This window comes from Eumetopias jubatus, unplaced genomic scaffold, assembly GCF_037043125.1.
Source record: "Eumetopias jubatus isolate StellerSeaLion01/CBP00866 unplaced genomic scaffold, mEumJub1_p1.0 scaffold_7, whole genome shotgun sequence".
Lineage (NCBI taxonomy): Eukaryota > Metazoa > Chordata > Mammalia > Carnivora > Otariidae > Eumetopias > Eumetopias jubatus.
In genome coordinates this window covers 36788865-36816732 of record NW_028274813.1, presented here as the reverse complement: position 1 = coordinate 36816732, position 27868 = coordinate 36788865, and the positions used below count along the sequence as shown (strand labels likewise).

The window sequence follows — 27868 nt, the reverse complement described above, 5'->3', positions numbered from 1 at the left end:
CAGAACTCAGATTCAGAGCCCGAGAAGCAGCTACAGGAAAGCCATCTGAGAGACCAATTACACTTGAAGGACAGCAACTCTCTGCCTGGGTTAGTTAAAGCTCAGAGGAAGTCTGGCCCAGTGGGGCCTGAGCAATTTGGTATACAGGTGTGAGTAAAAGAGGCTTGGAGGACTAGAGGAATTTCAAGAGCATATGAAGATGGTATTAAAACCACAACTACCTGAGCCTACATGCCTAGTCTGAAGGGCTTGCTGTGTACCACCCTCTGCAAAAAAACCTGCATATGTGTATCTGTGCATTTACATAAACCATCAGCATATAATAGAATGACTGTATTTCTAAATCCATGAAGATAGGTATTTATAAAGGAAAATGATCCCAAAATCATGAATTAAAACTGCCTTAAATTTTTTAAAGGGGAATAGGATGAACACTTCATTAATGATCATTATACCAGTCCAGCTGAGCATCAGGCAAGGGGGAAAACAGGGTGCCTCTAGCCCAGGACTGATGGAACACAGGCCTCCCCAGCTCTGGAGAAGAGAAGAGCCACCACAAAGACCAGATGATAAATTCCACTTTACAGCCATTCCATGGCATTCCACGGAGGCTCAGGGAGCATATACCCTAAACCAGGCCCTGTTGCAGGCACTGGGGATAACACTCCAAGTCGCTGCCTCTCATGGAAGGAACAGAAAATAAACAAATGTCAGGCGGTAGGTAAGTGTCAATGGAGTACAGTAAAGCAAGCCAGAAATTGGGAGGAAAGAATGTTCTTTTATGTAGGGATATCAATGAAGGCCTTTCTGAGAAGGTGACTTATAAAAAGACCTAAAGGAAGTGAAGGAAGCAGCCACTGAGCACCTGGCTGAGGAAACCACAGATGCAGAGCCCTGAGGCAGGAGTGTGTTCCGTGGTGTGTCTGACGAACGGCACGGAGGGAAGCAGAGCTGGGAGAGGATAAGTGAGGAGTGGGCTGAGTCGAGGGCAAAGAAAGGGCTGCATCAGGTAAAGCCTTGCAGCTCCAGGAGGGAATTCAAATTTTACTCTGAATGAAATGGGAAGCCAATGGAAGGTTTTGAACATGCTCTGACTTCTCTTTTGAAAAGTTTGCTCTAGTTCCTGAACAGAGCACAGAGGGAGAGGGGGGAAGCCGGGCACCTGTCAGGAGGCAAACACTGAGTAGCCTGGACTTAGAGGCAGCACAGGACGTAGTGAGAAGTAGTTGGAGGTCTAGATGTATCTCAAAATAGAGACAATATCCACTGAGTCAAGATCTGAAGTCCTCGGAATCTCTGTGGCAGGTTGCACAACTGACCACAAATTCTTCCCCTTCTTGTATCCATGCCACAGCAGTATACTTTTGGAGCTCCACCCACAAAGAGATAGGAGTCTTTCTCCACCCTTGGAAGTTCTGTGGGCTTGTAACTGGCTTTGGCCAATGGCATAACTGCAAACACAATGCAAGGAGAGAAGTGAAAAGTACTGAAGCATTTGTGCTTGTCCTTTCTTACTGCTCTAGAGAGCCGCACAACCCACCACGTAAAGAAGTGCAGGCAACTGGCTGGATGCTGAGACTCACACAGCCCAGACACCCCCTGTAGCCACAACCAACCAACAGTCAGCCAACCACCAGGTATGTGAATGAGACCGTCAGCTGCCAGCTCACTGCAGGTGCATGAGTGAATCCAGCAGAGACCAGGTCAATCACACAGCTGAGCCGAGTCCAAACTGCCAAACCACAGGATGATGAGCTAAATCAATGGCTATTGTTTTAGGCCACCAAGTTTTGGTGGCTTAAGCAGCAAAAGCCAATTCAGTATCTTTTTATCCCCCAAATCAAATAGAAGCCACTAGGCTCTCTTGGTTTCTCTTATGGCACTACCAAAATTAATTAATTAATTAATTAAATTCTAAAGTAAACTGATGCAGAATGGGCATGATGTTGATGAGCTGATTAGAAAAGGAGAGGGCACAAGTCACAAATTACTGTGTAGCTCTAGCTCATTAAAGTGTGGTGTATGACAGCCAAGAAGCTGTGTTCTTTGCGCTGTAAAATCACCAAGATAAGTATCTCAGAAAACTGTGAGAATAAAAGATTTCACACCAACAGCATTTATCTTTTCAATGCCCCACACACCATTTCTGAAAATTACTGAGTATTTTACCCTCCTGCTGAACATCAAAAATAATGTTTTTCGAGGTTATCCAAATAGATTAGCAATTAAAGCTCTTTCCTCATAGAAAGAAACCAATAATATTAAAGAGATGACAAGCTGAACTTCTCTTGACTATTACAGACAAATGGGAAGATGGATGATGGGTGGATGGAAGATGGAAAGATAGGACAAACATACATACATCGAATAATACTTTGATTATTGATTACTTGAAATATAAGCATTTATGCTATGGGAAAAGAATCCTGTATATGTTTCCTCATGTTTTAACTGATTACATAAAGGCTTAACCTAATGATCACCAATGGTCAATGGCTCATTTTATTTCTAGTAGGTCAATGGCTCATTTTATTTCTAGGAGCTTGCTTCCTTTCATTAGTTTGGGAAACAGACACATGACTACCCTTCTGTTTTTTTAATTAAATTTTTTTATTGTCAAGGTAGAAAGTGAAACCCTCTATTTCTGTTCCCCAAAGATAAACACTATTAACAGTTTCTTTGCATTTCTTTCTAGAGTCTTTTAAAAGTCATATGTCTGACACTGCAACTTTTAAGACCAAAACATTTATAATTCTTTCAAGCCACCCCTATAAGCCAAGTAGACTCCTACCTATATGTGTTTTCTATCAAAGCTTTCCAAACTCCATACAAATCTAACATTGATATTTATTATATATGATGAATGGACTGATTTCTGAAACACCCCATCTAACACCAAAAAGAACTCAACAGCAGTGAATAACTCCACTCTCCCTCAAAAAAAAAAAAAAAGAAAGAAAGAAAGAAAGAAAGGAACCTAAGTATTCAATGGGGGAAGGGGAGGTGGATTACCTTTTTAAGAGCTGAAACAGAAACTGTTTGGATGCTACCTCTGTATTTCTGACCTGCCCACAGCTCTACATGGCCCTAAGCAAATCTACCTGCAAAAGAGGTAAAGCACTCACCAGAGTCTATGGGCCTATGTTATATTTGACATGTGGGAATGAGGCTTCGGGAAGAAAGAAAATTCCTGGAGACAGATCTTGATTGCCTTGATAGATCTTGATTTCCAAAGATATGCTCACCAAAGAAAGGCCTCCTAGGGTCATATCGGGCCTAAGCAGAATACACACTGCATATCCTTCAAGTACCAAGGACAAGGACAAGGAAAGCTAGATAGTCTTACTGAAATATGCAGAGCAAAAGGAGGAGCCCAGAAAATGAGGTGTCTAGTAAAAGAAATCTTCCCAAATACTGTACAAAGATTTTTAAAAAATATGAACCACTTAAGTGTGCTTTTTATGTTCCCTAAAAATTTACCAAACCACATCAAATCCTTGCACCTTTTAATTATACTACTACTTCCTAATGAAGGGATAGAAACGTGGATAACCTAAAATTCACTTCTTCCTAAGTATGAAAAAAAGAAAGTACCAATTGTGGGGGGTGGGGGAGAGCAGACTTTCTGCAACAGCAAACAGAAACTTTTCCTTTTTAATTATGTTTGCTGAAGGCTAGAATTAAAATAAGTTTTTTTAATTTCCTGAATACACATCAAACAAAAAAGTAAAGACTGAGTGAAAAGCCCAACTAAGAAGAAAGAGAACTACACAGAGGACCAGAGTAGTAACTTCTATAGCACTTATCTTTCATTAATCATGATAAGCCTCTGAGCTGACATAAATCCTACAAGGCAAGGGGGCGGGGGGCAAAGCAAAAGGACTAGACTATCACACTCTCTCCCGCAGCTTACATCCCCTCCACGCGCCACCCCCGCCCCAAGGAGACTTACACAAAGTTAATGCTGATTTTCAAGTCCTGGGTTCCAGCCCAGTGAAAGGTTTTCCATGATGTACTTCAAGGAGAGCAGCCAAGTGCCAGGTTAGTGCCAGCAGCACTTCTTGTGACCCAGCATGTCTCTGGTCTAAACCCGAGATGTGACAGGAAACCACGTTGCTTTTATCGTCAAGTCTGCTCTAAAACTCACTTAGTGTTTGTATACTATTTCTGCTCTCCAAAGCTGATCAAATAAATACTACCCAATAAACACCTCACTCAATTTTGCTATCTGAATAATCACCATATTCATTCAGTCATTCAATAAACACTCATTCCATGGCTCCTACACTCCAGACTTTGCCAGTTCTCAATCACTGCTGAAGAGACTAAGGATAAAACCGGAAACAAAAACTTAACACCCAGAGCCTTTCAAAGTACTTGGAGACCTTTGATAATCATGGGCCTTTCAGAGACTGTACTCTGTCCAAAGCACCACCTTTTCAGCTAAGCAGTATAGGCCATAATCATAAACCTTTGTCTTTAAGGCTATGTTCAGTTTATTACATAAAACTCTCATTTAAAAAAATATATTCTTTAAAAGAATATTTAAGACATGTATGAGAAAAGAGAAAGGAATGAGTAAGAAATAATATTATGAGTCAGCACTGCTTCATATACAGGAAGAGTTCCCTTTCTACTTGAAAGGATGGTTGCACTCAGCAGGTACCCACTGAGAAGCAAAGATGTGAGGGGGGCACCATCTTGGACAATGGAAATACAATTATGAATGGACATGGTCTCTGACTTCAAGGACAGAAATATAACTATCAATTTCCCATTGTCTGCCATGTCAGTACTGGTCTAGGCATTTCACATATATTATCTCTCAAACTAATCCTGAAAGGTAGATGATATTATCACTTTACAGATGAGCAAACTGAGCCTCTAAGAAATTGTCCAAAGTCACCCAGCTTGCAAGGAAAATTGACTGGAATTCTAAGACTGGCTGGCTGGCTGACAAACCTATCCTCTTTCCACAACTTTACCTTGCAACATCTTTGAATTGTAATCATAAGTCTCCCTAGCTTCCCATGGCTACCTCTGTATTTCTGACCTGCCCACAGCTCTACATGGCCCTAAACAAATCTACCTGCAAAACAACTAAGGGAGAGGAAAATACAGTAGTCTCCACTTATCCACGGTCTCCCTTTCTGCGGTTACCCACAGTCAACCCTGGTCCAGAAGCAGATGATCCTCCTGACTTACCATCAGAATATCTACAGTAGCCTAACTCTAGGTCACAAGACCTACATCATTCACCACACTTCGTCTCATTACATAGGCATTTTATCATCTCACATCATCACAGCAAGGGGGAGTACAGAACAAAGATATTTTGAGAGACAGACCACAGTCACATAACTTTCGTTACAATATATTGCTGTAACTGTCATTGTGGTTAATCTCTTACTGTGCCTAATTTATGAATTAAACTTTATCACAGGTATGTAGTGTAGGAAATACCTGTGTATACCACAGTATACAGAGGGTTAGGTACTATCTGCATTTCAGGCAACCACTGAGGGTCTTGGAACATAACCCCCACAGATAAGGGAGCTAGAATACAGAAAGAAGAAACAAATGTCAAAAAATTTTTTAAAAATGTTAAACAGATGGGAGGGGAGGAGCACCTGGGTGGCTCAGTTGGTTGAGCATCTAGCTCTTGGTTTTGGCTCAGGTTATGATCTCAGGGTCCTGGGATCCAAGCCCCGCGACCCGCTCAGGAGGGAGTCTGTTAGAGATTCTCTCCCTCTACCCCTCCCCCCACTCGTGCACCCTGAAGGGCCCTGCCTTGACTGAAGCTTTCACTGTTCAATCTTTGAGTCTTTATTTAAAATCTTTAGGGTAAAAAAATAATAATAATAAAATAATAAAATCTTTAGGATAAAAAGTAAAAACTCAAGGTAGAACAGAAACATAAGCATCTACCAGCTCAAGAAGATATTTCGGAAGAAAGAATTCTGATTGACATTCCAATTCAACTACACTTAACCGAACTCTGACAAGCCAGTGGTTTCTTGGTACCTGGGTTGCCCTCGTTACATACCTACTTCAAATACATGTACAAGTTGCTTTTGTGAACATATTCACTCATGGCCAGTCATTTTATTTGAATTCAGCATGAAAGAAAAAAATGCACAAGGGCTGAATACATTTTCTTGTCTCGATAGAAACTGTAGACATGTCAAAGACAACGCTCATTATCTTGAGATAAGTATGAGAAATGAGTGGCTTGGACACTGTGATAACCATAACTTTCCATGAGAGAGAAAAAGAAAAAAAAAAACTTTCTAGGCCTGAATAAAGACTAAATACAGGTTTCTGTGCTCATCAAAATTACATGTATACAATAAATCCATAATTTCAGTTCAAAAAAATAGTTTTAGGTAAAAAATTCACAAATGAAAAATTTCTAACACATGAAATTCATATTGTAAGCCACCTGCACCAAAGATACTTTTGCAAACTCCTAGCAATCTCTTTAATTTTTTTCCTTTTTAAGATTTTTCAATGCTCCCACTTAATCAAAGATGTTAGGTTAATGGCTACGTCCTATCTGTCCAGGTAGCATCCACCTACCTCTTACCTACATTTAGCAACCACCAACAGTCTCTCCCGATGTTTCGCAGTGACAAAATGTTCAGTGTCATCACACACATCTAACTCCTCAATCTCCCCAACGCACCACACACACACCAGCTGGGGAAGACAGGTAAACACAATGCTTTAACATCTGTCACAAAGCAACACAGCTCACACTTGCCTAGACTAGTCCTTGAGGTCAATAATGCACTGACTTTGACAGCTTCCAAATGTTACTTCACTCAAAAATTCTTTCTAAATGCCTTCTAAAGTTCATTAGCAAATGTAATAGTGATATGTTCTTTTACTTAAAAGATTTAGTTTATGGATAAGCTTAATGGATTTTAAAAAACAAACACCCACTTTCCTAAACACAGTATACAAAAATAGATTATCTTTACAGGATCCACTTGAAATCCAAGTCATAAAATACAGATTAAGTAGTATTTATAAATAATAACAACAGCAACAGCAACGACACAGATAGCTAACATTTACATAACACTTACCATGATCTAGCTCCCGCTCTAAGCATTAGCTATATTAACTTGTTCAATCCTCAAAACCACCCTACGGAGAGGTTCTTGATCTCTCTTCTCCAAATGAGTCAAGCAAAACCTCATGATGATCTCACCAACAAAAAAGCAAGTAACTGCTCAATTATCCTTGCATTTACGGAGAGAGAAGAGTATCAATCACGAACTATGACATGCTAATGTGAAGAAATTATTCTGTTAACAGACAGTACAATATTATAAACAGCCTTGGGCGCCTGGGTGGCTCAGTCGTTAAGCATCTGCCCTCAGCTCGGGTCATGATCCCGGGGTCCTGGAATCAAGCCCCACATCGGGCTCCCTGCTCAGCAGGAGGCCTGCTTCTCCCTCTCCCACTCCCCCTGCTTGTGTTCCCTCTCTCGCTGTCTCTTTCTCTATCAAATAAATAAAATCTTAAAAAAAAAAAATTATAAACAGCCTTGCTCAAAAACATGGGTGGGGGGATGTCTTCACCATATCTACATTAACACACGAAAGAAAAATAATATTCCATTAAGTAAAACTGTAAAGAAACATGGTTTCACCAAGATTTTGTTAATATTAAATATAGATTTGCATTCACAAGAATGCACATTGTTTGACTAACCATGAAATGATTCTATAATCATTTTGAAATCCATTAACCATTGAGGTGTAAGAGTGATCTTTTAAGTACTATCAAAAACTCCAGACTCTATCCTTTTATTTATTTTGTTGGACTCTCCCACACGTCAGAGTCTGAGATAATCCTAGATGAAGCTTTCCTCCTTATGTAAACGATCACAAATCCAGTTCTGCTTCAAGCACTGGTTCTGAAAGCACACACTCCACTCAATTTTTACCACCCACAGAATGTAGCACAGATAAAACGCTCAATAATTTAAATCATAATAGCTTGGGAAAACTTAAAATTAGCAAGTGACAAGGAGGTGGATTCAATTTTTAACTTCATTCAATTTGCCAAGTTTAAAATACTTTCAATTATTTATTTTTCCAATCTTCACAGAAACCATAACACCACCCATGTTAATTGCTTTGCCTAACTGTGGTTTTACTGTTGCGTGCATTCTCATTTAATGAACATCAACTGGTGCTGACAGTAATTCCAGGTCTAATCTTCTAAACTCTGATTCTCTTAATGAAATAAATCTATTGTATTATGTCCCCCACTATGCCAAACAGCAGTTCATAAAACAATGAATTAAAACACACGAAAACTTAAGCTCATGTACTTAATAATACAGTGCCATCCACAGAGCATATGGGTGGACCCACAGATGGATTTTACTTAGTTTTAAAGGGACATGGTATGTTTTTTACATCTTGTACATTTCATGTTTATAGCCTGAAAGTAAACTGGTAATGCTTTTTTAAGCAAGCAATGATTAAGTTGTTTTCAAAGAAACCTCAGTATTATAAAATGACAAGCACAATGTTACCATAACAAGAGACCGTTTTAAAATTCCAACTCCAAATATCTCAAAGTAATTATAACACCATTAAGTATCCTATAGAACAAAAACAATTTTAAGCTTACACAAGAATATATAAACATGAGGGGAAAACATTATTCTCCATGACTTGGTAGGGGATTTATGGGTGATTTAAATATTCAGCGACCATATATTTACAGATATGTACAAATGCTCTTAGGATCAAGGACAAACTTCAACCCAGCCAGAATGATTTGGCTCCAACAACCTAAGTAGCCCCATCAATCTCTGACCTCCAGCTACAATGGCCTTTGGAGAAGAAGAACCACATCTACCTTCTTGTTTCGCTTACCACTGTGTTGCCAGGGCGGTGCCTGGTGCATCACACCGCTCAGTAGAAATCTGATGAGTGAATGAAATGAATCACACAGCCCACAGAACAATTACAAAAATGAGACTATAAGGCCCTTGGAGGAGACTATTTAGCCAGGTCATATATAGACTCCTTTTAGAGCTGTTTCCTTCATACACACTTTGAAAAATATTTGCACACAATTCATTTCATTGAAGCCTCATCATAATTCGAGAGTATGAGTACAGAGTCTGCCGCTCCTAAGCCTATTTCTAGAACATCCCACTGAACCAGAAAAGCCTAAATAAATTCCACCATTAGTTGAAATGCCTTTTACATGTTAAGATATAAATCTAAATACAACAAAATATAGCTCTATCCAACATCTTTAAGGAATAACCAGATCTAGGTAGTAAAGCACAAAGTTTCCTCAGCAGCCAAAGGTTATGTCAAAGCTACTTATGCCTGAAACCTTAGAGACAGATCTCCCCGTGGATCCAACCACGTGTCAGATAAATTTTAGATCTACTGAGTTTCAGAACTTCAACTCAACTGTTTTTGATTAAAATGATGTCTTTTAAGTTTTCTTAAAGTGAAATGAATATTATTTCTAGATGACTGGTTACCATCAAGAACACGAGTTAGTTATACAGTTGCAGATGGAGTTGAAGAGGCAAAGACAGAAGGATGCATGAAAACAGCGCAGTACAGAGTACCGACACTTCCTTTTACTTTTAAAAAGTTCTTTGTACAAATCTGCTTTCATTTTGACTTTGGCTCACAAATGAGGGAAAAACACCAGTCCTTTAGATGCATCATTATCTTTCTGAAAAATTAACTTAATGAAACAAAGTAGGCTTCTGACTCTCAAAAGGAACTTCCTTTTTACTACCAATGTCCTTGATTTCAAAATATTCATTCAAAAAGAAAAGTGTTTTTTGCTATGATTTCCAAACTATTAATATAAGATAGCTAGCTCCTCAGGAGCCTGAACTCACTCTGAATTCCTTATAACAAATGGCAAAGGAGGTATCTCCTTCCATTTCCAGATATTGTCTTCTTGAGGCACTCCAGTAAAAGGCTAATTCCAAAGCCTCTATCCTTATTAGAAAATATACTTTTCCTGAAATGCTGCCAACTCCCAATTTTCTCCATGTTTTTTAATGTTTTAACATTTTACTGTGAACAGTGTTCCAAGCACTAGCAACCAGGAATTAATTAAATTAAAATGTAACATCATTATAAGGTAAAAGTTCTTCATGATGCCTACATAAATGGATGAACTTTTGCCAGATCTCTTCCCTCACAAGATCTGAAACAAGATCTAGGTTCTTAGGAGCGACTCAAAGAAAGATCGATGACAAACAGAAAGATAAGGGAAGGAATATTTATTACACAACCAACCATACACTAGGCAACCTACCTACATCATCTCACTCCTCACAACCACCTTGGGAATTGTGAGTCCCATTTTACGAAAGTAGAAATTAAAGCTCCAAAGGTGTTAAACAACTAAGCTCAGTTCACAAAGCCAGATTATCACCTAGACCTGAGCCCACACTCTTTCCTACTTAAGCTAGTTCCCAAAGATGTAAAGATGAATGGCAAAGAACCCCACGGCCACAATGCTACCAGTTTACCAAACCCAAACCATTCCATGACTGATGTGACTTTATCATGACAGCCTGAGTCCCACAGGATCCAGAGTGGCATCTTCCCCTTCACCCCCCCTGTCGCCCCCCCCCAACACACACACTTTTGCCATTATCAAGTACTGGCTACCCTTCCTGCCTGACTCTTGGCAGCATGCCTAGCCTTTCTAAAGAGCCAACTCTGAGGCCTGCTGTTCTTCCATGACTCTTTCCATCACCACCCACCACCCACAGTGCTGCTACCGGCCTGGCTGCTAGTCCTCTTCTCTTCTCCACTTCTCTTCTCATCACTTCAGTCTCCTCACAATTTTCAAGGTTCTTGCAAGAGGTAGTAAAACGGTTCACTTGGTAAATCAACCTAGTACAGCATGAGCAAGATAGAGAACGCAATGGCTTTGGAACCAGACAGGCCTGGGGTCCCCCATCCTGGCTCTCTCTGAAGGGATGAGCAAGTTATAAAGCCTCCGTTAACAACAAACATCCCTTGTTCTTGGTTCTGTTGGGAAGCCTCAATGTGACACCATGTAGTACATCACCTGGTACACAGTGGAACCTACAGACACTGCTTCTCTTCTTCTTCGTTGGATGCTAAACTATTTCTTTACCAGCAAAGATAACTTGAGTTTCTCCTCCTGGCTTCTTCCAGGTCCCAGCTTTTCCAGAATAAATGCTTTTTTACAGGTACATTCAAGTTTACCATTGGTAGTATTTACTCAGCTTAATTTTTCAAATGATACTGATCAAAAAGTTCCAAACAACCACACTGGGGTCATGTAATAACTTCTATCTTCAAACACCTTTAAAAATTCTATTTGGGGGAACCCTCTCGGGTCCCCTCCCTCCTCAGGAGCTTTGTACTATCACTTTGCAATTACTCAATAAACCCTGCTTTGGTGCCCACCAAAAAAAAAAAAAATTCTGTTTGGTATCAAAAAGAACTAAAAGTCAGGAGAGACATGCAGAAGTTTTTTGTCAAGAGATCTCCCTTCTACAGAAGGGAACTGTATGAGAAATTCTCTCCTCAAGTGAGGAAACCGATGCCCGCCACCCAAAGTAGTAGCTCCTAGCCTTCAGGGAAACTCCTTTGAGAATCTGATGAAAGCTCTGAACCCTTTGTCCAGAAAAATGCCAATCTCTGCCCAGAGATACAAAATACTGCCTGGAATTTCAAGAGTCAAGGGCCCTCTGAAACCCACCCAACAACAGCAAGATGAGAGCTGTCAACAAAGAATCATCTATGATACTTCTTAAACTGGCAAAATCTTCAATTCAGATTTTGTTTCTTTAAGGTACAACAAATTTAAAAACCTGGACAAAAACCTCAAGAATGTAAAGAGAAGTTTTCTCATTCCATTCTTCACATCTCTCTGGCTCAAAACAAAATGCTACAAAATAAGGCTCTAAAGCTGAAGAGGTTCTCTCTTCCAAGCAAAATCTCAAAACAAAGATGTGCTCAGGGCCAGTGCATGTGTTTGGGGGCTGGGTAAAGGAAAAGGAGGTACCAAAATTAAGTATTAGATCATCTATACATTTTATATAATATTAGATCATCTATACATTTTATATTTCAATATTATCTTTTTTAACTTTCTACATTTGTGCATTTTCTTAATGTGCATTGTATTTGTATAACAGCACATGTATACAATGTATAAACAAATATGTTATTTTTACTGATATGAGTAAGCAACAACAACAAAAGATTAGAGATCCTATCCGAGAAGATGACATCCAAAATAAGTTTATCAAACAATAATTTTACCTGGTAACCCTTCACGAATGGAATTTCCCTTGGAAATAATTACATTAGCCACTTTATGTTCTTATTCCTGAAATAAGAAGCCAGTCTGAAGCTGATGTTAACTAAACAGTAATGCAGAGACTGTTCCGTAAGAACTAGTTCTCCTTCTGGCTTTAAAACTCTGATTCGCACAGGTCTACGTACTCCATATTTTTCTTCCTTAAATGGAAATAAGCCATGTAAAGTATTAAGAGAATAGAAATCAACTGAAAAACACAGGTAAGCATTTTTCTATTATAGTTTTTCCTGCAATTATAACAATTAATATTCTTCAACCCCTACTATGTATCCAACACTGAGATAAATGTTTTATTTGCTTTATGGCACTTTATCTGACTATATGAGGTGCGTTCTAATACTCTCCCAATTGGGAGATAAAAGATAACATTGCTTAGAAGTCACACAGGGTATGATTAGCCTCAAAATTCAAACCTAGGGGTGTGCAACCCCAGGGCCTCCATTCTTACCTCAGGGAGGCCACCTGCCTCACTTAGATAACATATGTTATATATATTGGGCATTTATTGTTACATATTAGGCAAAAATATAATAACAGAATATTATATTGTCCAATCAATATGTTCATCATGTTTAATTCTACTATAACATAAAAATAAGATCCCATATTTGTTTTCAGAAAATCTGCAAATACAAAGGGTAAAAAAGTACTTTTAAGTAGAAAAAAGGATGTTATGCCATCATTTGCAAACAAACCAAAGAACTACCTTACCCAGACTTTTAGAAATATCTAGAAACTTTACTCTTCTGCAAGCACTACAAAATCTAATTAATATTAAGAGCTAACATTATTATAAAACAGAAGTTTTAAAGATGAGAAAATTTAACCATAAAACCCTGCTCTGAAAGCCCATTATAATATTCAGATATGCTATTCCCTCTTAAACTATGTAAAGAAAGTCCAGTGATTTGATTAGCCCACAATTCAGTCCTCAAACATAAGCAGAAAAAAAGTGTTCCACTGTATTTAACATCTGTTGCAAAATGCCAAGTGATGAGTCCCCTAAGCAAAAGGAATCACTCTTAGTATGTCATACATAAAATCCACTCCATCCTCTCTCCACAAGATACTTCTGTTCTTAACCTGAGACATTAGGAATTACCAAAGCATAAGGCCTCACTCAGGATTTTAAGTGAACACTCAGCAATTTGATTCTTTAAAAAGTCTTCATTAAACAAGTTTATAACTTTGTGTAAATTATAAATTAAAACTTGCATGACCTGGATTTTGGGGGAAAAATTTTTAGTACTTAGGAAGAAAAAATAAATGCCTATACTATTATTACTAATAATTTAGATGCCAACTAACAATGTTAATTAACTGACTAACAAATATTTATTGAATGCCAACTATGTACTAGGCACTGATCTAAGCCTTAGAGGTAGAGAAACAATATTTCTACACTGAAAATTATATTCTAAAGGGGCAGGAGAAAGAGACAACACACAAGTGAACTAACAAAGAGAAAATAATTTCAGATTATAAATACAATGCAAGAAACGGCAGACTGATAGGAACTTCAAAGAAGACTATTTTTAAAAGTCAGGAGAGACAGTTCCTAAGAAAGTCCCGTGGTTAGATGAAACTTGAAGAATGACTCTAAGTCAGGGGAAGAAAGTTCTGGGTAGAAAAGGATACCTCGTCTTATGAAAAGATTCATTTGACACCTCAATATTTTATACCTGGGCTGAGTCATATCCTGGAGAGACCCACATTATGATGAATTCTGTTTATAGCTTACCATGTTTACTGTTAAGTGTCCAATGCATCTGTATATACAGCTAACATGATACTCAGAAAATAAGAATACAATTCCCAATCTTTTGGTCTAACCCAAAAGCTCTTAACTATGGGGAAAGAGCAAGAATGGTAGGGCAAAATGTTCTAGAATCTGAGTTAAGCAGTGAACTCTGTTCTCCAAAAAAAAATGCCCACTCACAGAAACTTTACATATAATTTTGGGAGGGTCTTAGAACCTGAAAGCCCATCCACAATGCCCATATCCTATCCCCAACCAGAAATCCGTGAACCCAAGGTTAAGAACTAAGCTGTAATTATACTCAGATGAAATGGGATATGAACACAAGTTGCTATCCTACTTTTAAATGATTAATAAATCGGTATGCTTACTCTCAGTATCTTTTGGCCCACATACAACTCTGTATGGGAATTTTCTCTATGCTATAAACTATTAGGATATATAAAGAAAAAATATTTCCCCCAGAAGTAAATGAAAGACCTTCTCACTACAACTAAGTATAATCTTTCACACATGAAAACAGTGCAACTGACATTTGGTTTTGTGCAAGATCTTATAATTTCTTCCCAAAAAGAAAAATATTGCCAAATTGTCACAAAGGCTGCAAAGCTGAGTGTTAACACCTATTAACTTATAGATATTCTTCTAGTTCAGAAGGAAAATTTAAGATTATTTCTTAAAACCACACACACACTCACATGACAATTTAGTTGTCAAAAGAACATGCATCATTAATCTAAGGTACAACCTAGACCAATGGTTCTTAACCTTTTTTGATTCAAACAACCAGTTTGAGAATCTGAAAAATACTATGTAATTCTCCCATTTAAAAAATGGATATACACATACAAAATGTGCATATAATTTCAGGCTGCAAAATGCATTTTAAATTCAATGAAGGGTTTAAGAATGTCTTTATCTTCTACAGAAAAATATCATGACTGGTTGCTTCTGAGAAGAGCAAGTAGGAGAACCAAGTCAGGAAGATTTTTCACTATACATCCTTTTGTATTTTTTGAGATCTGAACTATATAACTACATTATCTATTCAAAAATTAATAAATTAAAAAAGAACAATACACTAAAAAACGTAGCAGGATACCAACATATTCGGTGAAGATCTCCAAATAAAGGTGTTTAAAATAACCAGTCTACTAAATTCAATACATTTGCAAACTGTTTCTTCCATTTTTTTGGTTGAAAAAGATTCATCCCTACAAAACTATGGTCTTGTTTCATAGTTTTTTGAGAAATTTCCAATTTCAATTTTTTGCTGAAAAAATATAAAGTGAAATAATAATCCCACATTATTCATATTTTAACTTCTAAAATCCCAGTTAAACAGTAGCTGGTATTTATTGAATATGGCACTGCCACATCTATTGACTATTATTATCATCCCCATTTGATAGTCAAGAAACCAAGGCTCTCGGGAGTTAATGTACTTGGCCCAGACAACACAACTAGTGAGTAAGCCAGGAGTCTTGCAAGCAACAAGCCCATGTGCTTTCCCCCATATGACACTGTACAGTACAAGGAAAATGTAAACACTAAAATAAAGGACATTATTCATTAAGAAACTAATGTCATTATAAATCCACCTTAGGGCACTAACTCATTATAAAAACTGGGAATTACTTCTGCATATTCCTTCTTTACACACTACACAAAGCAGATATGAATGAAAAAGAATGATCCCATCCACAAATTAGAAAAGCATCAACACTGGTTTTAAATTGGGATTTTTAAAATCCTCACAAACTGTCACCCTAAAAAATAAAAATATAAGCTGAATCACAAGCCTAGAGCTTAAAAAAAAAAAAAGTTTTCATTAAAGAAGGAATTTATAGAAATACACTGTTACTGATCTAAAAGTTTTAACACCAAGGGGCAGAGTTTCTGCTGAAGAGTACCTCCAGTCATCACAGTTTTTGGAATGTTTAATACTGAATGTCCGAATTATTAGCAAAATGCCTCAAAAACATAATGAATTATGAGGCTAGAAATAATGACGCACTCTCATTATAATCCCATCTTCAAAGGGGTGGTACTCTTCAAAAACACTTCACTCAAATCTAAACTTACATAAGCTTTTAAAGTCAAAGAAAGAAGGAAAACAGGGCAAGGGAGGATGGGGTGGGGAGAGAACTAATCACCGAACCTGGTAGTACTACTACGGCTACTACTACTTATTACTACTATGATGACAAGGAGGATAAATACGTGTGCATCTATTCCCTAAGGGTTTAGTTTAACTGTCCTTATTGAGACAGGTAACTGTCAAGGCTTGCTTTGTGTCACGCCATGCAGGCACAAGGAAAGCATCCAAGTCTTCACATAAAGCACTCACACCTTTACTAAATTTCCCTTGAGTAAAAGTCCTTCAAGCTCAAAAACTTGAGGATTCTCTGGAAACATTTTCAGAAGTATATAAAGATGGAGAAAATTCAAATGTCTCTATTTCTATTATAAGTAGCTGAGGGCAAGCCAGCTAGGTGCACAGAACAACATGCTGGCAGTGCTTTCTGTAGAAAGTAACATCGCTGGTATAAATTTCAAAACCCCACCTATGAGAAAAGAGGCAAAAAAGATGAAACCTTCCTTTCACTTTAAGTTCTGCATGTGAACAGACTTTTAAAATGCTAATGGCAGGGGCGCCTGGGTGGCTCAGGTGATTGAGCGTCTGTCTGCCGTCTGTCTGCCTTCAGTCGGCCTTCAGTCGGCCTTCAGTTTGGGTCCCAGGGGCCTGGGATTGAGACCCCCCATTGGGCTCTCTGCTCAGCAGGGAGTCTGCTTCTCTTTCTCTCTCTCTCTCTCTCTTTCTCTCTCTCTCTCCCTCTGTATTCCCTCTCTCTCTCAAATAAAGTCTTTAAAAATAATAATAAATAGAATGCAAATGGCCATATTACATTTAAGTCAGTCAATTATGATGCACATAAACATTCTGCTAACGCATACACACAAAACAAGTGATCATTAATGAATACTCAATGTTTCAATTTTCAAAAATTATATATTAAAAAGATGAGTTACAAAATTATATAATTTCCATTTTCAAACTCCCCTAAAATTACAGATCTTAAGGACATGAATTTTACTTTATTCTTTAATGCAACCCACAAAATTCAACTGCCATTTATATTATACTGCCAAATAAAATTAACTCAAACCTTGCAATTTGGTCAAAGCAATACTACAGAAAATTACATCAATAACTATCCTTTGGCATGCACACATAATTTATTCTGGTTTCTCCTAAGGAAATGGTAAAAAATAAAGAAATTCCTCCTATATTTTCTTTATATTCCATAAATTACTTCCTAAAGTTAGTGAGAAGACAACACACAAAATTCAATCCGTTGTAAGAAAAACAAGTGTCATTTAACAAACTTTATATTCTCTATAAAAATCAAGAGCAAATAAACATTTCCAAAACCTACATCTGACTGTACTTTGTTATTCTATAGATAGGGAAATCTAATTTATGGAATGCTTTCCAGAGTATTTTCCCAAAACATGCTTACTACACAAGAATCACTTTCAGTCTGTCTGGAATTAAGCTGTGGATATATCTAGTACTACATGGTCCTGTTACTCTCCAATTCTCCCACACTGGCAAAATACACAAGTTCACAAAAATCATATTCCTGGAGAGCAGAGTTTTGGAAATTTTTCAGTATTATCAGACTTCACTTAAAAAATGAGAAAAGGATATACAAATAGCCAGTAAGCACATGAAAAGATGCTCAACATCATTCATTAGTCATAAGGGAAATGCAAATCAAAACCACAATGAAATATCACTTCACACACATTATGATGGCTATTATCAAAAAAACAAAAAATAACAAGTGTTAGTGAGGATGTGGAGAAATTGGAACCCTTGTGCATTGATGGTAAGAATGTAAAATGGTACAGCTGCTGTGGAAAACAGTCTGGCAATTCGTCAAAAAATTAAATATATGATCTAGCAATTGCACTTCTGGGCATGTACCCAAAAGAAGTGAAAGCAGGGGCTCAAAGACATACTTGTACAGCCATGTTCATAGCAGCATTCACAATGACCAAAAGGTGGAAATGACCCAAGTGTTCACTGACAGATGGACAAATAATATCTGGTACATACACAAAGCAGAATATTATTCAGGCCTAAAAGGAAGGAAATTCTAACACACGCTACAACATGGATGAACCTTGACATTATGCTAAGGAAATAATCCAGTCACAGAAAGACCTAGAGTAGTCAAATTCAACAAGACACAAAGTAGAATGGTGATTACTTACCAAGGGGCTAAGGGAAGGGAAGAATGGAGAGTTAGTGTTTAATGGATACAGTTTCAGCTGGGGGAGATGAAGAAGTTCTGAAGATGGACGGTGGTGATGGATGCACAACAATGTAAATGTACTAAACGTCACACTTAACGCACACTTAAAAATAGTTAAAAAGGTCACCTTTCTGTTAGGTATATTTTACCACGATAAAAATAAAAATGAGATAAGGAACAACAAAATCTTAAAATAATACCAAATTCTTCTCACCCATGCCTCTTCACTACCCACAAAACCAATGAGTGGTCAGTTCAGCTCTAATTTAAATGTTTACCTGAACCCCAAGAAATGAATATAACAATAATAAAGTTTAAAATTCTTTCTAAACCTAAAAAAGTTTAATTGGCTTCCTCAAAAAGTCCTTTGCCAGAAAAACATGCTAATAGCTATTATACGTCTAGTTCCGATTTAAAAAGTTACTAAAGAATCCATACGCCTCTCAACTTTGTATTTCAAGCATGACTGGCTTTATCCCTAGAGTTTTTCCTTCATTTTTCTCCTAAAGCCTCTAAAGACTTTTTCATTTTCACTAGCAAAACCTTTAGCTAAACTTTTCTCCCCCACAAACTCATAAGAGCTCATCTTTACTAACTAGTAGAAATATTATCTTTATAGTAATCAGAATTCATTTAGTTTCCACCAATTTCAAGTATAAACCTCAGAAACTCATTTATGACTCTAACTCTCTAAAAAAAAAAGTTCAGGGGTGTCTAGGTGGCTCAGTCGTTAAGCGTCTGCCTTCAGCTCAGGTCATGATCCCAGGGTCCTGGGATCGAGCCCCGCATCGAGCTCCCTGCTCAGCGGGAAGCCTGCTTCTCCCTCTCCCACTCCCCCTGGTTGTGTTCCCTCTCTCGCTACGTCTCTGTCAAATAAATAAATAAAATCTTAAAAAAAAAAAAGTTCACATGGGGAAAAATAGAAGCCTGAAATATCCTAGGCTAAATTTTGAGGGTCTTTTCTAGTCGAACTCCAGTTTTTCTTATAATACCTTCTAATTTCACAAACTGTTATAGAAGTAAATGCTCATTAACGAATGAGGTTTTCTGATTTCCTCTGAGCTACAAAAAGTGCACTGTTTTGTTCACGTCCCCTTTCTCTTCACTCTTAAGTGTTCAGCAGATAAAATCTACTTTCAAAGGCAGATTCTGATAGTTTCCATGCTATAAATGGTACATTTTGATGTATTTGAACCATGTCTGTTCATAAACATAAAGCAAACAAATGAAAATTAAAAGGAACAGAAGTATCCACATAATACCCAAACAAAAGTTGAAAGGTCTAATTTAGAAAAAGCAAATCTCATAGGAAAAACTTGCCCTTGATTCATTCCAAAGAAAAGAGAAAAGTAGTATTAAGTATGATCATCATGTCTTCTACATATATTATCTGAAAACGCAATTTTTTCTTGATTTTTAAAAATGAATTTTTTCAAACATCATTTTCTATATGTAAGTTAATGGTACCATCTCCTCTCCTAGGTCTACTTCCTGTGACTAAAACTCTACCATTTGTAGCTGTTATCACATATGATGTATATCTGTCAACGGAAGAAAAAATGAAAAACACACACCTAGGCATCTTAAAGCTTCTCTGGCATTCAGTTTGTCTCTTTATCAATGTGAAAGATGTTCCTGATAACAGGTTTCTTTTCATTTGTCCACAGATATTTATATTAAATTGAGTCCTTTAAGAAGGAAAGTGGGTATATATGCCCACACAGCAGTAATTTCAACATGTCTGAAATCTCCCATCCCTTCAATTTGCAACACAGAACTTTAACAAATATGAAATTCTCCAAAAAGGAAATTATATATATAGATATGAAAAGATCAACTGGAAAGGAATCCATCACCTGGTCATGAGCCTTACCTTTTAGCAGCGGCAGAGGTGTTAACTCAATAGGCTTGCCTTGAGACCTAAACTGTGAGGAACTTTGCGACCTCTTCTGTCTGGCTTTTCTGACGGACTTCCGAGAAAATCCGTCTACTTTATCCACTGATGGAGGAGTAGTTGGTGCTGAGGACATATCCCTACTGAAGAGAAAGAGGTATCATAAACATATTCCCAAGGTGGAAGCATACATGTGAATTATACAAATTCTAAAATTCCCATATACAATATGCATGAAAATTGGAGTATGTGATGAAGAAAACAAATAAAATCAATTAAGAAAAATTGTACGTTCAATGGGGAAACATGAAAATTTGATGATAAACAGAAGGAATTTAAGTACCATATAAGCAATCTTGTAGTTCTAATGCATGGGCTGCTCCCACTCTGATAAGCATTAAATATGTTCACTGACACTTGACGAAGTCTTCTAAGCCATCTACTCATTTTCTAACTGCACAGCTCTTCTCCTCTTGAGATTCCTGAAGTAATTTTGGAGCTATTCTGCCACTGGAAAACTTCCATCAATACATTTTCCCAAGATATTTAATATTATAAATGGGCTCTGGAGTTAAAACCCTTATCGTACTTCAAGAATCTACACCAACGTAGCACAGCAAGGTGAAATTTACAACTAATGAAACTAGGCATGACTTTTAAGGCAATGTGCTGTGCTAGCTATGATAAACTATACCACACCACAAATGAGGACAGGTTAGATTACTTTAAACAGAACACAAAAAAGACATCATTAAAAGCATTTCAAAGAAGTCTTCTTTTTGAATGAAGCCATCTTAAGTTATTAAAGCTTAATAAACAAAATTATGATGAAATCGTGCACCAAAGTTGAAATGAAAACATAAATTCACACCCTACTTAGACAACCAAGTTGAGTTCCCTTTAAGTTCATCATCAGATAGTAACTTTCATTCCATCAAACTGATAGAACAGTCCTATGAGATTTCTTTTAATCCTCCCAAATTATTAAAATGAAGGCCAGTTCCTAAAAGTAACAAGATTTAAGCTCAATTTCATTCTCCAATTTAAACAGATGCCATCATTTCCATGATACTGAGGCTCCATGCAAGATAAATGACAGACTTGAATGAAAATAATGCATATGGGGGAAATACTGAAATGCAATTACTCACCTGTCATTCCAATACATAAGATTAAGTGTTTTTTAACCTCTAAGTTAAAAGGTAAGGGAGTTTCTTCCTGAACATGCAAGAATAAAAAGTTATCTGGATTATCCGGATTCCAACAAAGTAAAAAAAAATAAAAATATAAACAAAAAACAAACAAAACCCTGGATCTTGAGGTTTGGAATTCTGAAGTCTTGTTTGATTCTCTTAAAAAAAAAAAAGTTTTCAGAAATCTACCTAGTTTAGCCTTAAATAAAATGTGACATATTCAAAATGGAATTGCAAACTATGAATGACTATGGAAGAAGTAAAATCAGTTAAAATTTTTCACAATAACTGCATCAGCAAGAAGCTCCACATCTCATTTGTATGTTGTAAATTTAGGGGCAGCTTTTCCAATGTGGTATGTGAATTATTTAGATTCCATTTAACCCTAACAACGCAAGATTTCGGTAAATCCTGCTCCTCCATCACTCTTTTTGTCTCTTCTTTATTCCTCATCTCCCATCTCCAAAGATGATTTGTTGCTAGCATTTTTTAAAAAAATCATTTGCCCCTTCTGCCCGCGGCCCAGAATAGACGTCAAGGATCTCAACCCTAAAGCGCTGCAGAACTGAACTTGCAGTAGCAGTGGGTCCGTGCAAAGCCCGTGGAAACAGGTTTCGCCCTGGACCAGGACGCCCAAAGCTTTATCATCGTCTAAGCAGCGGGCACGGGGCATTTCCAAGGTTCAGGATAATCCAAATGGGGGTGCTGGGGTGGAGGAGAAAGACAGGGAAGGGGTTGGTCTGCAGGGATGCTGACATACTCCCTTTGCTCCCACCCTCCCCCCGCCCCCAGCCCTGGAGAAGATAAGCTGTTAACAGAATCCTTCTCACTACACCAATCCCCCCGGTTTCCCCCCGCCCCCCGTCAGTGGATAAAGGGGGACAAGAATATGCCTCCAATGCCGGAAGGTGGGGGGAGAGGAGGGGAGGGGGCAGAGTAAATGAGAGGCATCGTCAGAAGCATTTGCAGGTAAATCAGACAAGTGGGACGGGCGCTCCCTCTCCCACACCCCACCCCTCCGCACCCCTAGCCTGTCCCGGCCAGGCCTTCCCGAGGCCGGTGTCCTGCAGGTTCCTGAGGAAGAAGGGAAGCGGGCGAGCCGAGGAGCTGGAGGGACGAAGTTACCTTGAAGCTTCTGGGGAAGAATCCGAAGATGATCTGTGGTTTCGAGGGGCGGGAGACCGGCGTGAGGGCCGCAGCGGGGGCGGGTGGCGGGACCGGGACGTACGGGGGGAGGTCCGGACAGCGGCAGGGAGCCCGGGGCGACGACTGTCCGGCGCGGCGTCCCTCCGGTTCCGCGGCGGCGGCGCCTCTAGGCCTCACGGCCGGACCTGAACCTCAGCGCTCCGGCGGCGGCGACGGCGGCGGCAGCCTCACGATCCTCCCCCGCGGGCCCGTCCCATCAAATCGGCACCGACCCCGTTGCGGCTCCGCCGGTGGCTCCTCGCTCACATACCCGGCGGGCGGCGCCTCTGCTCGTTGCCCCGGACCCGGCGGCGGCGGCGGCGACGACGTGGGGAGGGGGGGAAGGGAGGGAGGAAGACTGGATCCGCAGCGGCAGCAGGAGAAGGAAGGAGAAGGAGGAGGAGCCGCCGGAGCTGGAGCCGCCGCTGCCAGAGCCGCCCTTTGGTACCCGCGGTGGGTCCCCGTCAATGCCCCTTTCTCTCTCCTATTGTCAATATCACCGGGCGGCTGAGTCCATGGCACACGCGCAACCGAACCTTCTGGCCAGCAGCGCCCGCCTCCGGCGCCCACTCACTGGAGGCTTCAAACGGGAAGCGAGGCCTCATTGGCCCGCGTCCGCCTTCACTCCCATGCCAGCAGGTTCGACTGAGAGCCGATCAGGGATTGGCGGCGGGGGGGCGGAGAAACAGGAGGGTGGGAAGAGACAAGGCCGAGGATTGGGCTGAGACGAGAAGGACCCGGATGCAGCCGCGATCTCCGGCCGCGCTGCTGCAGCTTCCGCCAGGCGGGTGGGTAACCTGAAGTAGGGAAGCACCGCAGCGGCTAGGCCTTTGAGGAGCTCCTGAAACCCGGGAGGTGCGACTGATAGATCAATGGGATGGGTGGGTTTCCACGCAATGCGGCTTCTCTGGGCGGCGGTCGTCTTCAGCCAGAGGATTCCAAGGGCAAGGGTCGGCTAAGGGTGGGGGAGCCCCCTGGGCCTTGGCTTCGCCCCCTTCAGCGGCTAGGCTGGCACTTCTGGGCTGGAGGAGTCCCACTCAGAACCGGTACCAGGGCTGAAATAAGCGCAGAAAGAAATAAGATATCCCGCCCGCGCCTGTGCGCCACTGTGTAAATGGGCCCCTTGCAGCACGCTGTGAAGCCCCCAGCGGTCGCTCTCCCATGAACCTTGTGGGTGACCTGGCACCGAAATCTGAACCTCTGGGCCTAGGCCAAGGGTTGGGTATCGCTTCGAATTCTGTCTCACCTCGTCTCCTTTTCCCTAAACCTTTCTTTTGAATATCAGCTCCCTGAAGCTCCTGCGAGCCCGGTGTAGCTCATGCAGGTGGGAACGCTGTCCGTGTGCTCTGCAATCATTTATCGGGATCGACTGCATGGGCCTTCCCGCTGCACAGAGCGCAGGGAAACCCAGTTCCCAGAGTGCAGAAGTTTGCGAGATTTTAATTGGCAGTTTGGATCCGAAAGAGTTTATGGAGAATTCACTCAACTCTAGCTAGATCAAATAATAAAATAGAGATGTGTTTACATACTTGGTGAGCCCAAACCCAAACGGTGCAATTCCAGATAATGTTATTGGGACTCTCGTTCCATTTGAATGCACGCTAGGTACATCTTTGGGGGGGGGGTTGGGGTGGACTTGGGGGAGGAAGAAAGAAATTCTTAATGCTGAAAACAAATGTCAGATCACCAGTTGTTAAAAACTTGGAAGACGAAAAAAAAATTTTTTTAACATTTATAATCCCGCAACGCAGAGATAACCCGTTAGCATTTTGATCTACTTCCCTCCTGTATTTTTTTCCTTAATTTTGTATGTTGTTCTGTAGTCTAGTTTTTCCCCCTCAGCATTTTATCATGTTTTCTACACAGTTAATAAAACTATGTACCATATGTACGAGTAACAAAAAAATGCATTTCTTGTCTGTGTTAACACTCAGGTGTTGCAAATTCTTATTCACACTCCCATAAATGGATCTCGAGTGGGAAAAAAAAATTTTGTGCCATTGAAAGATTTTTTAAAAAGATCGGTTTTGAACAAATGGGAAACAGGAAAAGATGTCTTTCTTAGAAGCAGTTTCCCCCTACTGACTTCAGATGATTGGCCACTGTATAGATGGTGCTCATTTTTGCCCTGCAAAGTTCATCACTAGGCCTTATAAAACTGGCTAGAATACCATTCTCCTTACCTTCAAGAAACTACATTTTTGCATCTCGATTTCATATGCCAGTCTTCATGAAAAGCTCAGTGTCCCAGCCATGGAGAACTTTTTTGCTCAATCTGTGATTGAGGGAAATGCAGAATTAAAACCAAGGAAGATTTTAAAGCCAACTCCATTTCCCTTGGCAACAGTTGGACCGTCAAAGAGTAGTGCATGTTTGAAATGCTCACAGCTGTTGCTTAGAACATTTCACATTTTGCAGAGTGGGGATTTTGCTTGAAAATTATGGATCTCTATAAAGAATTCATTTCAAAACTCATTTTCTATAAAATGGCTGAGTAACTGAAATGAGCAGGTCTTTTAAAATGGGGACATCCTTGCCTATGTGAGAAATTGTTCCTTGGACATTTTCTAAGGAGGTCCATGCAAGCCAGGGTTGTATATGTTGCAGGAATAGTACAAGGCAATCCATTTGGAATGCAGAAGAATAGAATATGAGGACATCTGCTTATGCTTAATTCTAATTGAAAAGTAGTCATTAAGATCAATTAATATTTTATATACAGAATAAGTGACCCTGCACTCAGTCCATACAATCCTCTCCTGACCTAGAACAGCATAGGAGATGTCCTCAAGGAAAAGTGGAAGTACCCATTCCAGGGGTGAGCAGTGGCAATCCCACCCAGTCAGTCCGGGTCAACAGGTAGTGACTTAGTGCAATCTGCTAGGTTCGACTAAGTGGATTTACTGATGGTGTTACCTAGGCTTAATTAAACTAACCTGTAGAAAACAGACAAGCAATTTTACCAGGGTCTTTTGCAAAGAAACCACAGGAAAACAGACACCGCAGAACTAACACTTCTAATACTAGATCTTTGACAGCCACATTTCAAAGTTAAAATAACAATCTAGTCTAACCAAATTTTCTAAAAAATAGGTCAAATTCATCAGGGAGATTATTTGAATGAGGATTTATATCCACTGTCATTAACAATACCTTTCACCCTAAGCATATATTGTGACTGAGTTATAAATGAAAGCATATGTTTGTACTTTATAAATAAATACACATATCTTTGGTTAAGAATTGCTTCCAAAAAATATATTGATAGGAATGAATGATCAAAAAAGTTTGGAGACTTGTTACTCTGGATAATACAAAAAGCAATACATTATAGTCATCTGGGAAGCCATTATCAAGTGACAAAATACTTCATTGCTATCAGATGAAAGCACTCACTTCCCAGATAGCAAGGCTGAGCTTATCGTGAATCTACTGGTGGGCTAGTCACATGATGAGACCAGAAGGCGGAGACTATCAAATGGTAGGTGGTGAACTAAAGAAGGGTCAGATAATAAGCAGAAACATCATCAAACCAGTTATCAACCAGCAGAGGAGGAAAAGACCTACACTGATAAGACATCATCATAGAGGTGGACTAGCCCAGTGTGTGTGTATTAGGGAAGTGGGGTTTGGGCTGAGAGGGAAGAGAGGTGAAAAAGCCTGAGGCAAGAGCCACTCTCTGGAAAAACAAGGAAATTACACAGCTGGTGTAGACAGGGGACTCTGCTGTTATATTTCTTTGAGACACATTTATCTACAGTGGCAACACCCTCAGCAGTGACATTTTCTTAGGTCACAATTTAAGGATTTTTTTTTTTTTTTTTTTAACAGCAAGCGAAAGAGCATGAGCAGGAGAGGCAGAGGGAAAGGGAAAGAGAATTTCAAGCAGACTCCACGGTGGGCACAGAAGCCGATGCAGGGCTCGATCCCACAACCCCAAGATCATGACCTAAGCTGAAACCAAGAGTCTACACTTAACCAACCACCCAGGCGCCCCACTTGGGTCACACTGTAAGTAGTACAGTTGCCTTTTCAGATGCGCCTCTGGGTTATAGGTTATTTGTGGTTTTCCATGTGATTAATGTGTATAATTATGGCTTGAGATTTAAAGTATTCCAGTTTCCTACCTAGCAGTGAGAGACCCTAGGTCACTGGTGGATCAAGACAGGAAGAGGGGCCCTATGTCACTGATGGGGGAAGAGAAAGCCAGCTTCAAGCGCACTTTGCTTCACACAGGGTAAAACAAAATAATGACCCACAAGCAACAATTTTGCTTTTAAAATAGTTAAATTACACAATTAAATGAACTAAAGCTATAACTAATTATAAGCACAATGCTGATAACACAGACTCTGGAATCAGAGGTACCTGAGGTAGAATCCCAGCTCAGACAGTCGGGAGCTGGGGCAAATTATTCACTGGTCACAGCCTTGGTTTCCTTGCCTGTAAGTGGACAGACTAACACTTCCAAACTCATAGGGTAGTCATCAGATTTACATGAGGTTATACGTTTACTACGTGACACGTGTGTTGCACATGTTCACTGCTCAACAAACACTAGTTATGACCATAATCATCCACTTCGTTTGTATTTTGATAGTTTTTATCCATCTAGAAACTTCAAGAAAGTTTTTTTCCCTCGAAATTTCATTCCGGCATGCCCCATCGTGACAGGAAGAAAACAAGAAGCAAGGAAATGAGGCATGCCTTTCAATCCACTTCCATGCTAAATTATAGACTGTGTGTGAAAGCATTCATTAGCAATAACAAGAATTTGCATCTTATAATATCCATATACTTCTAAAAGTGAAAAAAATGGTCATTTGACTTAACATCATTTCAGAGCTTTATCTTCATTTCTAATTGACATTCCTTTAAAAGAGGCCCAAACTATTTTTGCTCTAAACTTAGCTATTTTTCTTCCTCTCTGTAACCTCCAGAACTGTGCTAGGAACAAGGTCCTGATTTCTGTCCTAGCCCGGCGCTTAGTAATGGCCTAGACTTGATGTGGTAGGTATCTGCTTCCCGCCCACCCCTGCCTTTCCTTGGAGGACCACACCCCTTACTTCATGTGATCCTGGTGGATGGGTAACCATGCTGCTAATCTCCTTCCTCCCGAGAGAGAGATAGGGACAGGACC

The 27868-nt window shown here is 39.6% G+C and overlaps 1 protein-coding gene and 1 long non-coding RNA gene across 3 annotated transcripts in view; one reads left to right on the top strand and one right to left on the bottom strand.

Moving 5' to 3' along the window:
* The window catches only part of PPP2R5E (protein phosphatase 2 regulatory subunit B'epsilon), a 148368-nt gene extending 125080 nt beyond the window's left edge, over positions 1 to 23288 (bottom strand). The window contains exons 1-2 of one of the 2 annotated variants that reach the window (XM_028114629.2): positions 22669 to 23288; positions 20330 to 20493 (exon numbers count right to left, since the gene is read on the bottom strand). In XM_028114629.2, the coding sequence (XP_027970430.1) occupies positions 20330 to 20486 (157 nt within the window). In that variant the 5' untranslated portion in view covers positions 20487 to 20493; positions 22669 to 23288. The remainder of the gene's footprint in view (positions 1 to 20329; positions 20494 to 22668) is intronic. The other variant, XM_028114698.2, reaches the window with a different exon arrangement.
* A 208-nt stretch (positions 23289 to 23496) lies between these two features.
* LOC148163874 (uncharacterized) overlaps positions 23497 to 27868 on the top strand; it is a 34519-nt gene continuing 30147 nt past the window's right edge. The window contains exons 1-2 of the long non-coding RNA XR_015768492.1: positions 23497 to 23583; positions 26560 to 26739. This is a non-coding gene — a long non-coding RNA (uncharacterized LOC148163874). The remainder of the gene's footprint in view (positions 23584 to 26559; positions 26740 to 27868) is intronic.